Source organism: Lepisosteus platostomus, chromosome 4 (assembly GCF_059453375.1).
Source record: "Lepisosteus platostomus isolate fLepPlt1 chromosome 4, fLepPlt1.hap1, whole genome shotgun sequence".
Taxonomy (NCBI): domain Eukaryota; kingdom Metazoa; phylum Chordata; class Actinopteri; order Semionotiformes; family Lepisosteidae; genus Lepisosteus; species Lepisosteus platostomus.
Window position 1 is genome coordinate 13,975,647 of NC_142614.1, and position 16,967 is coordinate 13,992,613.

The 16,967-nt window shown below is 38.3% G+C and overlaps 1 protein-coding gene across 1 annotated transcript in view; it reads right to left on the minus strand.

Moving 5' to 3' along the window:
* Nucleotides 1-900: 900 nt before the first annotated feature.
* Nucleotides 901-16,967, minus strand: part of smarcad1a (SNF2 related chromatin remodeling ATPase with DExD box 1a) — a 46,511-nt gene continuing 30,444 nt past the window's right edge. The window contains exons 10-23 of the mRNA XM_088628640.1: nt 15,385-15,475; nt 13,887-13,986; nt 13,387-13,446; nt 9,004-9,079; nt 7,918-8,053; nt 7,537-7,668; nt 6,850-6,945; nt 6,274-6,391; nt 5,029-5,144; nt 4,061-4,249; nt 3,568-3,686; nt 2,834-3,016; nt 2,625-2,734; nt 901-1,287 (exon numbers count right to left, since the gene is read on the minus strand). Of these exons, the coding sequence (XP_088484766.1) occupies nt 1,226-1,287; nt 2,625-2,734; nt 2,834-3,016; nt 3,568-3,686; nt 4,061-4,249; nt 5,029-5,144; nt 6,274-6,391; nt 6,850-6,945; nt 7,537-7,668; nt 7,918-8,053; nt 9,004-9,079; nt 13,387-13,446; nt 13,887-13,986; nt 15,385-15,475 (1,588 nt within the window). The 3' untranslated portion in view covers nt 901-1,225. The remainder of the gene's footprint in view (nt 1,288-2,624; nt 2,735-2,833; nt 3,017-3,567; nt 3,687-4,060; nt 4,250-5,028; nt 5,145-6,273; nt 6,392-6,849; nt 6,946-7,536; nt 7,669-7,917; nt 8,054-9,003; nt 9,080-13,386; nt 13,447-13,886; nt 13,987-15,384; nt 15,476-16,967) is intronic.

Consider the following 16,967-nt stretch of genomic DNA (forward strand, 5'->3'; position numbering starts at 1 on the left):
ACCACATCAACAAGGAGGAATTCAGTTTTCTGGGCATCTAATATAAAGGCTGTTGACTTCAGCGACTCCACTAATGGGTTATTAAGAAAATCCAGAAGATGTACCTGTTTTGTCTGCCAGTCAGATGTTTCAGACCAAAAACAGTAGCTGCCCCACCAGGAAGAGGATACAACATTTATGCAAATTATGGTCAGTCAGAAAAGTGGTTCTGGAGACCAATATACAACCAAGCACAACAACAGGGAAAACTGGGGGGGGAACTATCCATAATAGATTATATGAATCTGTAGTTTTAGGTTTTAGCCTAGAACTAACATCTAAACTGTGTATTAACAATGTTCTATTTCAAGGTATAAGAGGGCTCAGAGCATCACTCTCCTCTGAAATTTAGACAGTTAGACAGTGCTAAATCAACTTTCAATTACAGTAAATCTAAAGCCCCCAAAATGTTAATGTTACTGTTTTATATTCTCCAAAAAATTCACATAAATGGAGCAGTGGTCTTTTCTTGGAATTTTGCTTTGATTTTAGTCTTAAGAAATTCAGCTTCAAGGTCAGAAGTTAAAAGTTCAAAAAATGTTACTGAAGGAAAACCCCCAAGCCATTTTCTGCTCCTCAATTAAATAGAGACAACACCCTCACAATGATTAGATCACTGGGTCCTGCAGTGGCATGAAATTCTTTAGCCTGTCCTGCACACAACACTACACTCTGTATTACAGAGTAATACAAACTCTGTATTACTCAGTTGTAACTTTACTGGACTATTCAAAGCCTTATGCTGTAACACTGAAAAGTGGAAAGGGATTTTCCACTTTACAATGTTACAGCATAAGGCTTTGAATAGTACAGTAAAGTAACAAATGAGTTTCTTTTATAAAAAACTACTTTTAGTACATGTAAGGCAGAATCCTTTTATTGACTTCTCTTTAAACACTGTAGCAACAACAACCAACAAAAAATAATTCAGTGAAAACACATAAGGCACTGAAAACAATGTTTAATTTTACATTATAAAACAACTGTCCTGTGTTGACCATTCTTCCAGTAACGCCAGTACAGGAAAGTATTTAGAAAAGCAGCTTTATCTACTGGTATACAGAACAGTATTCATAGAAAGTGTCAGACAAGGAGGTAAATTCAGTCAAGTGCTTCAAGTACAATGCGTGTTGGATGTCCTCTTCAAATCACTTTTACAGGTTTTCCAAATCCTAAAAGGAAGATTTCAAAGCCCAAGTGTGGCTTTTAATAATGAAGCCATGTCTTCAGGAATGATACCCTCTTCCCCTGTTAAAAGACGAAAGTGTTTAAGACGTTACACTCAGGCAGAAATGAAAGACTAGTATACCCTCCATAAATACTACCACAAAGCACAATACTGAGGCATCTTGTCTTTACCGATGGCTGAAATGAAAACTTAACACTTCTTAAAAGCATATTGTTCATTATATTCTATACATATATATAGTTAACATACCGGCAGCTTATTTCCTAATTACTAAATATATTTTCTTGATCCACAAAATAAACTTAACCTCAATTGTGTCCATTTTTATTTTTCAGTTATTAAGTGTAAAGTGCTTACCCTCCACATAGTTATGTAGCAATTATGTACAACTGACACTAGACACTACTTTCTTTATCGACAGCTTCCAGAAGATATGAGGTACAAAGAAAAACATTTAACAGGACTAACAAATTAACAAATGCTGCTTATGAATCATGGCAGTAGAAGTAGAATAAGCCTAGGGGTTGTTGTCATGGGGAAGACAGGGAGCAGGGAAAGCAATGGTGTTTTTACCCAAAATGAGTTGGAAATGGCCAAGGATTAGTCTTGAGCACTCTTGCAGTATTTCAGTTAGACCTCCAATGACTGTAGACTTTCCCAAATAAAAGTGATATAGGAAAATTCTCATTTTGCTAACTTGGCTTGCTTCAAGTGCTCTGTAGATGGCAATTTTTTATGGACTGTGCTTTCTGATGGTGCTTTTGCATGAAACGTTGATAGTTTGTTAATCATAAGATCACAGACAGTAATAAACCCAATTTTCCTTTTAAATTGTTCATACATGTTCTACTGCAACAATTGTTTTATTTTCCAGTAAACTCCTTTTCATCCAAGCTGCATAGACGTTTAATGAAAATGGACACCCGGTAAATCCTATTCTTGGTTAAATTACATGCGAGTTTTCAAGAGTTCATTTTTACTAGGCAGTGTGTTGTGTTGGTACACAACATAAAAAACTAGATCCGATGTGGAATACATTTTATTGCACTTAAGGAAACAGTAAAAAGTTTAATTTAATCTCCCTCCACTGCCTCTCAAAACGTCAAAATTAAAGGCTTTTCTGTGAGAAAAGATTTAAGAGCGGAAATGGGTGGAGTGAACAGAGATAATTTTAGGGGTCATAATCTGTCAGTTTTTGTTTCCTTTTCCTAATTATCAGCCTGATGGGGGTAACAGTATTTTTTTTCATTGAACCTGAAACGATCTGCTCAGTGCAGTTGCTACGATTTGTATCAGTGGATTTACAGTCTATCTGCCAACACATCACTCTGAACCTACATGCTGATGTGATGTAATTGTGGCTATGCGCAGCTGCACACCATAATAAACCAAGTACCTTCTACTGCTGCGGTCATGTCTTGTTCAAGCTTCAGCTTTTTCTGGCTGACTTTCAACATGCAGTCCTCAATTGTGTCTTTGCTGATCAGCTTTATTACTTGCACCGTCCTGAAAAAGAAAAAAAAAAAACACAGTTTGAAGATCTGTTTTCAACTACGGTCAGTGATGGGAGTAAAAGGTGTGGGGCCGGCTGCTCTGTGCTCTCACTTGGTCTGCCCCACGCGGTGGCAGCGGTCCTCTGCCTGCTTGTCATTGTAAGGGTTGCAGTCGATGTCGTGCAGAACCACGACGTTGGCGGACGTCAGGTTGATGCCCAGCCCTCCCGCCTTAGTGGACAGGAGGAACACAAAGATGTCCGTGTCCGTGTTGAAGTCGTCGATGAGGTGGATCCTGCAGTACAAAAAGCAGCACCATCAGCCCCATGAAAAGGAGCAGCTGTTTCAGATCCGAACTTGAGGGAAATCTGCATTCTTCACAGACTCCTGGTTTCTCACAGTACTGGAACTGCTTCACCCAAACCTTTCCTCAGCTGCAATGGTTAATGGCAGGGGGCTCTGAAAAAACAGTCCTCATCATTCAGCACAGCCTCACAGCTCTAGGATCCTGTGTTCATGAAGATAGAGACTGGCAGATGGGAGGAACCCGTAACACCTGGAAAAAATCCTGCAGCTGTGAGGCAGTATGTATCTTCTGCACCACTATTCTGCTCCCCTACAACACTGTTGTAGTTATACAGTTTTGCAAAGTACTTAAAGGAAGATAATCATTCAACAGAATTAGAATATAGAATGGACAACCAGACTATTCTTGTGACAAAATGAAAAACAGATTAGGAGACCCAAGTAGACTGTGGAATAATAAATTATGACATTTGTATTACCTGGTATGTTGACACAAAATCAGGACAGTTATACTGTATGTAAAAGTACAACAATACAAACCTGTCAGCCATAGGAGTTGAGCCATCTAATCTCACATATCTGAGATTCAAGTGCTTGAGCAGAACTTCCACAATGTCCAGCATCATGGTGAACTGGCTGAACAAGACAACTCTGTCGCCCTATGTGAAAAAACAGGGTTAATTAACTCCAAAAAAGGCTTTACATTTTTAAAATGTGCTTCTCTGCATTGTTAAATCCACCAGTGCTAGGCTGAAAAACCCAGAGGTTTCCTTATTTATTGCTTTGTCTGCAAGAAAACTTCAAGTGTGGTGTACTGCGTTTAAAAACAGTCAGAAAAATAGTGAAAGCACAAGTGTCTTTGTCAAAATAGCTGAAACAATTTAACGCATACATTTTCAAGCATTTCTACTTAAAAAAATATTTAGAAAAAGGGTAATGTGGAAAAAGGTTTCAATCTAGCAATACTTTATTCCCCTTTAAAGTAAGTCACACAAGAGAAAATACTGTAAAGATATACAAGTGTCTAACTTGCCTTCACTTTGATTTTAGCAAGTATATCCTCAAGTACTTGGAACTTTCCAGAATTCAGAAGGATGTTTGTATCCAGCTGGAATTTACAGAGGCTCTTGTACTGTTTGCAGAGGTTATGGAGCTCAAAGTCTGACATGACCTCCATGTCTTCAAAGATGAGGTCAGGATTAGCATCGTGATGAGTTGGTTCCTATGAAACAAGCAAGACTAGGGTTATTATGTGAATTTTTTTGCGTTTTATTTTGCCTTTGATGATCAGTCGTTATTTTCTGCAAATGCTTTCATGATCAAAGGATCATCAAGGTGATGTGCTAGGGTAATGAACAAATATATTTTGTTGCACACATCACAAAGTGTTTTGTTACTGTATTATGTATATATTTGCTAGTGAAATTAATGATAATTTAACTGAAAGCAAATACATTAGCAAGGCGTTTCATACAATTAGTTTAATTTTAGATATTGGAAAATTGTTTTTACGAAAGCTTTTTACTTTAAATCCCAACCACAAATGTCTTGCTCCTAAAGCATCAGAGTGTTGGGTAGCATTGGGTAGAGTTGTGTTTGAATTAGTGGTACAAAATATCATTAACCATTTCATTTCATTGTTAAATTGAACAAATAATAATCAATTTTAATCAGAAAATAAGTTGTGGTTTCACTTTCATGATCAAGAATGCTTACCGACTCAGAAAGACCAAGGAGAAAAAAAATCAGATTTGTGTTTTAGCTCAGTCTCTTCCGATTTTGAAGAGGTTAATCCAGATTGCAAGAAAACTGCTTCCCTTAAAAGGGAACACAGTCAAAAACCTTTAAAAAGCATTTGTATTCTACCCTGACATCTGCTGCTTTTCAGAAAAGGGATAATCAAAGAAGTGACCCCTTTAAGCAATTCAAAACTATAAATACAAAATACAACACAGAAGGTCAATTTGAAAGCAAGACAAACATAAAATCAATGCTATTTACCTTTAGCATAAGCTTTGACATCTGCCGGAGTTTGTCTTCTGTGTAGTACTGGCGATGCAATAAAGGGTGGTTTGCCATCTTTCTGAGCTGCATCATGACATTGCAGAGCTCCTTCTCTGGAAAGATAAATGCAGCTCTTCACAATGCCAAGCAAATCACATCCTCCTCCTGGCTTTTCCTCCTAATGTACATTATCTCCTATTGTCTTAAAAGGGGAAATGTACTGTAGTAAAACCTCCTTCACAATAAACTGTTTATTACACATTTAAAGAGTTCTGACTTCTCACCAAAAAGAGAGTATCAATGCTGAGTCTCCCCAAATCGAAATTTATTTTGGGAAAATACTTCACTTCCCTAGAATTTACAATTCAGTTTTTGATGTTTATTTTTTGTAACATGATGCACTGTTAATCTTGTTCAATTCCTTTTCCCAGTTAATAAAACTAAAACTCTGTGGATTACAAAACAAGTCCTTAGCACATTACATCTTGTCCACTAAGTCGGGTGATTTGTCAATCCCTAAAGCAGAGTTTACAGTTTTGCCAAAACTGAGGTATGTGTAGAACATGACAATCCCAAAATTACTTTAAAATAACTAGGATACTAACTGTTGGGTTAGGCCCCGGGCCAAAAAACAGGTTACTGAAAAAGACTGGATGATATAAAAGCATCCTATTTACAGAGAGCAATAAACGTATATTGCTAATCTGGGATCTGCAGATTAGTGAAGATGCAAAGTGTAGTAACTGAAAGCAAGAGGTGTAGTTATAAAATACATGCCAAAAAGAAGGACCACTACCAATACCTGATCAATTTTGTTGTATCACAAAGGATTAGTGAAGATTGGCTGTAAAGCTGTAACGCACGCTCTCCTTTTTGGCTGCTATATTCCTCTTCGCTATCTACCTTTTTATTTTGGATCCACATTTGTTTTAAGTTTCCGATGAGCTGTTGGTCATATGCTGGTGATTACATCCTTATATGCTGGGAAATACCAGTCTAATTGATTGCGGATTCATCTGATCTCCACTCAGTAGCAGACTGCTGATCTAACTGCACACTCGATATGTTCAGATGTTTGCATTGAAATTAAAAATCGTTGGCCTGCAAACTTGTATTAGACTTAGCATGCAAAATTAGAAAGACCTATCTGACCCCACTGGACTGTGGCCTCAAGGGCCGATAACGCATCTTTCTGAACCAGCAGTAATTACCAAGTATCATATCAGCACTGCTGAAACTCACTTTCTCCATTTACAGATCGCTTCAGCTTCTCAAAAAGAGCAGAATATAACTTCTCTTGCTTCTCAGTCATTGCACAGAACTCAATCTTTTCTTCTTTGGATGGAAGCTGTTTTAAGACCTGTAGGAATAAAACAGGGCACTTACCCATCCAAACACTGCTCCTCTGCAGGGTACATAGAGTATATCCTTTTTTTTGTACAAATACTTGAAACTGTTATATGTGTAGTCAATACATTTCAATACAGGTTTTCATCTGGACAATCTCATTTTGTTTTTCAAATAGTTACTTAAGATTTATTACAAAGACCAGAAATTGCTACGTCAATATATGCAGCTCTTCAGGCAATCTATCCTTATTTGCAGAAGATAAAATACACCTTCAGTTCTCTTCAGTAACTTCATTGTCCTTATTGGAACAGATTTTCAGCAAACTGCACAAATGCATTTTGTTATTTTCGACCATGTTGCCAAGGCAGAGCAGTATAAACCGAGTCCTGGCAAAACTCCAGACCTCAGAATTTGCCTTCTTTCACATGACAGACAAACGGTGCCAAGAAACAGTTGGCTCCACTGTACCTCATTCTTAACCCTTCTCAGTATGAACGGCTTCATTATCTGTTTGGCATGAGCTATCCTCTCCCGCTCAAAAGTGCTCTGCTCCTGAAAAGATTTCTAAGAAAGAAAAAAAACAATTTCAATGCTGTAAAGCCTCTCATGAGAAACCTTTTGCTGTACCATAATTAAGAGATTAAAATGTTTAACTCATAAACCAGTGTCACGACAGGTAATGAAAAACAGGAAATCAACAGGTCTTTGCCATTTTCATGACTTGATTTCATGACTTGTTTTTTTCTAATATTACAATACAGCACTGCACCTCCAGAGGTCTTTACATGCCCTCAGGTTCGACTCTGCCCAAACCATTAAACAGACAGTATTTCTCTCTCCCACACACACAATACAGGACATCATCATGATTATCCTGCTACGAGTTACTAAAAGATTACCTCAGCTTCTCCCTTGTGTGAACACACAGAAAACAAACAAACATATTAGAAAGCTTCTGAACTCTTACAAGAAAAGAAAGCAGACCACAGCAAGGAGAAAAGAAAACAAAGAAGCAAAGAAGAAAAGACAACCATCCAAAAAAACTGGAGGCCAAGACTTGGCACACAAAACCTGCTCACTTTTCCAATCAAAGCTGATTTGTGATTCAATTAACTCAAGCCATTCTCGGACAGCGGTCGGCACTGCCCCACATACCATGGAGAACATCCTGGAGATCTCACTGGTGCTGCTGGAGAACATGTGGGGCATGACGAAGTTAAGCAGTGACATGAGCTCCAGCAGATTGTTTTGCAGGGGTGTGCCTGTCAGCAGTAGACGGTACTTGGCCTGTGCCAAAAAGGGACAACACAGGTACAGGTGTGAGGCACTGAAGAAGGATCAAGCAAATACACTTTTAAAATACACACAAACATCACAATGCATCTGGCTTTGCTCATGTGCGACAGAAAGTACATCTGTCTGTCAAGAAGAAGAAAGAGAATGGCCTATTCACTGCTGTGTAAAAGAATTGACAGGACTGAAAATGTGACCATAGTAATGACAAACCCCTTCTCCTCCTTCGAGAACAGTGCTTACATTTATGGTCATGAGATGCTTGTATCGCAGAGAGTTCATATTTTTCAACATGTGGCCCTCATCAAAGATGGCACTCTGCAGTTTCAAGCGCCTGAACAGACTCCGGTCATCTGCGTTGCTGATTGTGAGATTGTACCTGCATACAATCAAACAGAAATTTAGCTATGCGTTGGATAACACCTTATACAGTCTGGTTGATGGCCTGTTCACCAAGCACCAGGTGCGCTTACATTTAATAAAGAACTGGGTCTTGTCACTTTAAAAAGAGCAGAAACAGAAAGCCACTTATGACAGAACCCCAGCACAGCATACAGAAACACATCACATGACTGTCAGTAACATACAGGGCCAGAAGCAGACAGTTACAATGCTGAAAATCATATGCATTATGCAGTGCCTGACAAAGACAGATGAAATTACTAGTGCAGGCATTTAATTTAGACAACTTCTCATTTATTGGTAATATTCATTTCAATAATAGCAGGGCTTTGAAATTTAAGTATGAAAATGATGCAAAAAAAGGCTATTTGAAAAGAAAAATAACTCACAAAAAGGGGGATAGTTCCATGTGGCTTATAAATTCAAAAGTGCACTGAAAGCTAAGTTTGGCATTAAATCAGTCATCAAGAATTCAGAACCAACATCTGGCAACACTCAGCACCCTTTAGGACACTGTTTCACATCAATCGGAAGTTGATGCACAGATAAAACTTCATATCAGTTCAAGAACATTATTAAAAAGACCAGAACTATGACACAGGAAAAAATAATATACATCATCAAGGAAGTTGCAAGCTATTAATTTGGGGATTCCTATAAAGAAAGCCAGCCTACTTTGTGGCTCTGTGCAGTTTTCCTTCTCAGCACTAGATGGCCCCAAAGCAATGCTACAAACAGCAATGAGCCACAGCATCTGCAAGCAATGTAACTCGTTATGCAAGGGAGAGTATAATGCAAAATTGAAGAATAACTCAAAAGGGAAGATAATTCCATGTATTAAAATATTGAATAATTACGATTTTTTATCATAATAAATCCTAATAGGGAGGTTTCAATTTAACAGAAATGCAGCTTGCTTGTACTCACGTAGAGACAATGATATTGAAGTCTACTTCCTTATTAAGGATATCGTGCCTGAGATACCGGCGGTCTTCCACTGACCCTGCAGCAACAATCACAAGCCTGAGAATTAGTTTGTGCTTTCTGGACAACTCAGACTCAAACAGGACAATTAAAACCAAGAACACAAATAAAGTAGTGCTTACACCAGACAATGGTTTAATCTGTACTAGAAATGAACTATTTCTTTCAAAATTGAGATGTGTAATATAAGAACCTCCCCCCAACAACTTAATGCACGAAATAAAACTGCTGTTGATTATTGTGTGTCTATAAGAACTGGACAAGCAAATTTGTTATACCTTTAAAGAAAAAATAATTTATTGCATCTTCATAGCACTGTTCAGCTGAAAGGATCATAAATCACTTTACAGTGGATCACAGACCATAAGAAAATGAAAATGTTAATTTTATGGCTCCAGTGATACTGACTAAGGATCTATAGTATCTCAGGAACTACATACTGTACATACTGTACTATAGTTTTACAAAAGCTTGTTCATATCAGGGCAAAAGCCAAACCACAAGTGGTGTAAAAAGACATTCAAAGTTACTCAAGAAATAAGTGTTTTAGTTCAAATTCATTGTTTCTTCTAAGGTGTTGAGTTTAATTAATAAAAAGGTATGATAAGATCTGCTATAAATACAGGGTTGTCAGTGTTAATAGAAAACTGCGCAATCCTCTTTCACAGAGTGGAGGTGTGAAACATTTAACAGTTCACTATTACAGACCCTTGCCAACACCAGCAGCTGTCTCTCCCTTAAGGCAAGCCAATTACTTTGTGATTCCTTTAAACTTATCATAAATTACTACTCAGTTACAAAAGACACAACTGCAAAACAAGCCTTCAATTTCCTTGTGACATTCAGAAGGGGCAGGATTTTGCTTAAAGCAACAAAGCAAAAACAGTAGCAAAGCAGAAATGCTCTTTCTGGTTTCTGGACAAAGAAGCATCCATTTACAGTACATTATCTGAATGTTGGAATGGGACTCAATTTCCAATTCCAACCAATGAAGATCTGACTCAAAAACACATTATTTAGGAGAAACAGGTACTGTATCAATTTGTTTGAGAAAAGGACTTATGCAGCCAAGTTTAAATTCTTGCACTAAGAATTCTCAATATGGGCTTTTATGTACTCCTTTATTTCCATTTAATTGAGGCAGATGCACACTGCTAAACCAAAAACTGTTAACATGTTTACATCATTATTTCAGTGGGTCAGCAAGGCATTGTTTTTTGGCTATAATGAGTGATAAGAAAATTGTTTAAATGTACAAATAATTGACACAAACTACAGTGCCTTGCGAAAGTATTCGGCCCCCTTGAACTTTTCAACCTTTTGCCACATTTCAGGCTTCAAACATAAAGATATACATTTTTTATTTTATGTGAAGAATCACCAACAAGTGGGACACAATTGTGAAGTGGAACGAAATCTATTGGATTTTTGAAACTTTTTTAACTAATAAAAAAATGAAAAGTGGGGCGTGCAAAATTATTCGGCCCCTTTACTTTCAGTGCAGCAAACTCACTCCAGAAGTTCAGCGAGGATCTCTGAATGATCCAATGTTGTCCTAAATGACTGATGGTGATAAATAGAATCCACCTGTGTGTAATCAAGTCTCTGTATAAATGCACCTGCTCTGTGATAGTCTCAAGGTTCTGTTGAAAGCGCAGAGAGCATCATGAAGACCAAGGAACACACCAGGCAGGTCCGTAATACTGTTGTGGAGAAGTTTAAAGCCGGATTTGGATACAAAAAGATTTCCCAAGCTTCAAACATCCCAAGGAGCACTGTGCAAGCGATCATCTTGAAATGGAAGGAGTATCAGACCACTGCAAATCTACCAAGACCTGGCCGTCCCTCTAAACTTTCAGCTCAGACAAGGAGAAGACTGATCAGAGATGCAGCCAAGAGGCCCATGATCACTCTGGATGAACTGCAGAGAACTACAGCTGAGGTGGGAGAGTCTGTCCATAGGACAACAATCAGTCTTACACTGCACAAATCTGGCCTTTATGGAAGAGTGGCAAGAAGAAAGCCATTTCTCAAAGATATCCATAAAAAGTCTCGTCTAAAGTTTGCCACAAGCCACCTGGGAGACACCCCAAACATGTGGAAGAAGGTGCTCTGGTCAGATGAAACCAAAATCGAACTTTTTGGCCACAATGCAAAACGATATGTTTGGCGTAAAAGCAACACAGCTCATCACCCTCAACACACCATCCCCTCTGTCAAACATGGTGGTGGCAGCATCATGGTTTGGGCCTGCTTTTCTTCAGCAGGGACAGGGAAGATGGTTAAAATTGAGGGGAAGATGGATGCAGCCAAATACAGGACCATTCTGGATGAAAACCTGTTGGAGTCTGCAAAAGACCTGAAACTGGGACGGAGATTTATCTTCCAACAAGACAATGATCCCAAACATACAGCAAAATCTACAAAGGAATGGTTCACAAATAAACGTATCCAGGTGTTTGAATGGCCAAGTCAAAGTCCAGACCTGAATCCAATCGAGAATCTGTGGAAAGAGCTGAAAACTGCTGTTCACAAACGCTCTCCATCCAACCTCACTGAGCTCGAGCTGTTTTGCAAGGAAGAATGGGCAAGAATTTCAGTCTCTCGATGTGCAAAACTGATAGAGACATACCCCAAGCGACCTGCAGCTGTAATCGCAGCAAAAGGTGGCTCTACAAAGTATTAACGCAAGGGGGCCGAATAATTTTGCACGCCCCACTTTTCATTTTTTTATTAGTTAAAAAAGTTTCAAAAATCCAATAGATTTCGTTCCACTTCACAATTGTGTCCCACTTGTTGGTGATTCTTCACATAAAATAAAAAATGTATATCTTTATGTTTGAAGCCTGAAATGTGGCAAAAGGTTGAAAAGTTCAAGGGGGCTGAATACTTTCGCAAGGCACTGTACACTACAATACAACTTAGTAGAAATAAACCTACTTAAAATACTTTGTCTACTAGCACTCTTAAATGCCCTAAAATATCTTTTAGTTTTAGGCAGAGCAGTGGTTAAGGCCGTCTGCTACCAGGAGGTTCCTGGTTCAAATACTGGCTTTGTCAGTGCCTCATAGGCAGGACATCCTGCAGATTTGTTTCCAGGCTTTCTGAACCTGATCTGTTTCTACACATTCTTCTAAGCCCTTGTTAAAGACTGTAGATGATGCAGGTGACTTATTTAAACAGAAATGCTTTTTTATTTGCCTTTTCAATTTCAGCATCTTTACACCCAATGAACTTAAAGGAAGGAAGCCTGTCTTCCATTTACTGCAACAAAGGTATATAAGCTGATACACAATGTAAATCTTCCTATTAATATTCAGCTTTAATTACTTAAAAGGCAAATTAAGTCTACATGTAAATGCATGAAATACTTAATTTTTTTTTCCAACTGCCAAGCCTGTATTTTGTGGTTTGTTGTAGACTTTTGTTGATGGCTGACGTGAAATGCTCTCATTTTTGCAACACATTATTAATTTCTTTAAGCAAAGAAAGTGCGACATTTCAAGGAATTTAAGGAACAGAAATATTATTTTTGAAAATGTTTTCCTTTGGTGTAAATTGCATACTCTATGTAGATTAATCCAGTTTTTGCACTGTTTATGGAATATGGGCATTTACGTACATAAATTCCATTTGCGAAAAGCATTTTGTTAAACCACAAATTGTTTACCACTAGCAGTAAAATGCATTGATCAGTGGTGGTTCCACTTACTGCATATGGAATAAAACTGTTACGTTTTTTCTGTGAAATACTGAGGCTAAGGAACACTCTCAAAACACTACACCTCTGCACCATAATGCAGTCTGTTAAAGGGGCAGATCTACAGTGTTGTTTTATCTCAATTAGTGGGCTTGCAAATCACAAAATTACCTGCACACAAATGCGCATCCTTCCTATGTGAAAACAATGAAGTGTGTTATGCTCCTTCTATCCTGATGTCTGTTCACTTGGAAGGGTGTGCATTCCTAATTGAGTCCTGAATAAACTATTGCTTCGCCAAGTGTTCCAGTTATTTGTGGCAGGACAGAAGGACAGGTTAAAGCCGTCTAGAAATTCAATGATTAAACACTACATGCTGCATATCTCTTTCCCAGAGATTTGTGACCTTTCTATTTGGACGTGAGAAGGTGTAACGCTGGCAGAGAACTGACCAGGAAGGTTGCAGTGCCAGTACTGCTGATTCCATTACCCATGTCAACAGACCATGATAACAGCAGGGCACTTCTCTAAAACCATGTTTCCTGGAGTTCTTCTTCAGAAATGCTGAAAGAATCAAGGTGTAGGTCTGGTTATCTAACAGGAAATTACAAGGCCCTTTGTCTCACCGTAGTAGACCAGAACTTTGAGGGCAGGACACCACTGTTTCAGCTCTCGCACCCAGTTATCTGGACAGAAGGAAATGCAGAGTTACATTTTTAAAAGGATATGCTCACCAGGTACCCATTTAAGAAAAAATGTTCATTTTTAATTTTGAAATTGTGTAGAATCACAAGTTTCAGGTTAGGCAGGATCAGTGAAATGCTATGAGTTCCATGGCAGCTTACACAGAAAAAGAATCTGTACTGTAAACGGAGAGTAGAGTTCCTTAAAAAGCGACACTATATCATGCACTGTGGATTAAAACAGATGATTGCTAAACCTGTCTGCAACACATTTTTGCTTTTCTCATTATTTTAATTCATTTGAAATAGCAAATTGTTTCCCATTTTCATACTCTATATCCTGAACAGGTGCTGAACGCCCTGCTAGAGTAGTGCTGTATTTCAGCAGTAGCGATTCAGATTCATGCCTAATGGGAACAGAGAAGCTTGCAGGTATTTCTTACCTAAGGTAGAAGAAGGAACAGTAATGAGATGTGGTCCATGGTCTCCCTCCTCATACAAGTTTGCCAAAAAGGATATTGCCTGAACAGTCTTCCCCAAGCCCTACAACAAGTTTGGAAAACTGTTACAGGGCCTGATTTCCAATTAAATTAAATTCCAATGAACGAGAGGGAGGTCACCAAATAAGGAGAAGTGAAAACATACACCCAGATAATGTACAATCAACAAAGGTCAGTAAGAACTAATGTGGTTTACTGCGTCTTCGAAGTACAGTAGTATTTTCACTTAAACACCCCCCAGGTGCATTTCTATTTGACGTGAGGAAAACATATTTGTCGATGTGTAATGCTGGTCTTGTTCCTACAGGCAGCCCGGCAGATCATGGAGAGCATAACTGCTGAGGCAGGGAAATTCCAGCAGGGGAGAACCGAAGCAGAAACTCAAGGCAACAGGATAAAGCAATATACCGATAACCACAGAGCACGGAACAATCTTCTGCACATTCTTTTAATTTTAAAGGAACAAATATACATGCCTGTGCAAAGCTCAGGGACTTTTCTTGATTATAGATAGCGGTTTACAATTGGGATGCTAATAAACTGCCCACTTTACTCTTCACTTATTTACATGAGATGCAATCTATTTTCTTCAAGCTCATGCGGAGAGGCATCTATAATTTCTTCCTTCAATGTATGGATCAAACTTTTGGAATAATATGCATTTGCAGGCAAACACCCTTTGACTGTGCACCATCTGTGCAGCAGTGCACCCCACCTACTAAGCTGAAACAGCAGATGGCAGACAGACTTGTGGTAACTGAGCAGGCCAGAGTGTCAGTCATGTATTTGGCACAATCTGAAAAGCAGTGCCTGTTTGCTCATTCGACTACAAAAGGAGACCCAACTTTTGTTAACGAAAAGTGCATCCAAAACTGACAGAAATACAAAAGATAAAATAATTCAGATACCATTAAGAGATCACCTCATGTGTTAACACAAAATATTGCTCTTGTACTTACGTTGCCATTTTTTACAAGACAAAGGTAGCAACACAGACATGTAGAAGAGTATAGGCATCTGGTTAATTCTAATATAAAGTCCCTAATCAAACTCTAAAGCTCCCAATTAGGATCATAATGGATAATGACTGGTTTCTTCAGCACTTGTCTAACAAGCTTTTAATAATTGCACACCTGAAGACTCAACAGCAGAAACGTTGTGTTCCTTCTTCCTATTTTGTAGTGTATAAGTAACCTTTACTTGTTCCTCTGCAGCCAATGCATGCTGACATAGCTACCAAATCGAATATCTTTCATTTATACCAGAGACGCTACCAGAGCGTCTCTAATTATATCTTTAATTTGTACCACAGTACCATTGTTTAACCATGGTACTTAAAAGCACGGTACAATCCTAAATGTAGACATATCTAAACACGGCTTACGCGCCAACACAAGCCCTTCATGCTGTTGAGACAATTTCAGACAATTTGTCAGCTTACCATTTCATCAGCTAAAATGCCGCTCAACTTGTTTTTATGAAGCAAAACTAACCAGTTTAACCCAATAAGCTGGTAAGGTTTCAGCTGCATCCTGAAAGAAGAAAAAATGAATAAATAAGTCAAACATTAAGTAATGTGTTCACTGGATTAGTGCTGGCCACTGGAAAAGTAGAGAAAAATAAATGCATCATAATCACCCTCATGATTGATTGGATTTCCGGCTTTAATACACATTTCTGTCAGGTTGTAAACAGTATTCTAAGTCTGACCGAAAGATTTTTGTCTTCTGGGCAAGTATTTAAATTCCTTTTACAATTATAAAGATTCTGATCACTCAGACGGGTGCTAGTTGATTGAGGGAGGGCCTGCAAATGTGCCAGCTCAGGTGCTTCCATTGTTTTGCACATTCATTCCGAAGCTGAAGATGCTATAGGAGGATGTAGAAACGGTAGTTGGAGGAGGTCCAATTCCATACAGATCTCAAAATTCAGCAAAGAAAAATAACTAGGCTGATGAATGGATTGTGAGGGACAAGCCACAGCAGGGGTGATCAACTGTGAGGTTCCATGCAGCTCTTACTTTTCTACGGTCACTGAGATGCAATAGTAGTATAGCTCATTCACCCTAAATGGACAAATACTTAAAACATTTTATTTAATCTGATAATAAGCTCACCAGTTCTTTCCTTAACCTATAGGAGTGTAGAAGGATAATATTCCTACTAGGTATTCCCATACAAAAAGATTGATTTTAACACTGAAGATTATTTTACTACCCATAAACCCAAAAGGGAAATATAAAATAAAGCAACTAAACTCAATTGATCTAAACAGTTCTTTTAATTATACAATTATAAAAACTCTGCACATTTGGCACTTGTTTTTAAAAAGCTAATAATCTATTAAAATGTGACTGGATTTATGATCCAAGTGCTGTGCCACATTTTTCCTACAGCATTTCAGCAGCATTCATTTAACCTGTTGAATATCATTCCTGCTGAAAATTAAGAAAGAATGATATAGAAAGGATACACTTTGCTTATGAAGAGCACTATGCCTTCGTGCCATCAGTGTATAGGATGCTGGACTAAGTCTCCATGCTTGCTGCTTGTATTCAGGGCAAAACACTGCAGCCAAACTCAGTCCATCAAAGATAAGCCATGACCATCAGTAGACACCTTCATAAACCTACAGCTTTTATAGTGATGCCTGACCATCTCTAACAAAACGAAGAAGAGCTATATTGGCAAATAATTCCTTCATGGGTGGATCTCCTTTAAAACATCTGTCCTTAATGTTTCTTTCAAATCAAATGGATTGCATCAAAAGCACTGTCAAATTACTGGAGCTTATTTGCATGTACCACTTGCCAAAAGACATAAAATAACATCCACCCTCCTCACAAATTATGCTAGTATAAATCAAAGTGTTGTAAGTGCTTTGACATGCTCATGGATATTTGGCTTCTGTTCTGAGTAACAGTGCTGTCTCAAATCATCACCTGCTGCTGAGCGGTTTAGGATCAGCCTGATTTCAGCCCTGTGGAGACACACCCCTCTCCCAAATTCCTACAGCATTGCACAC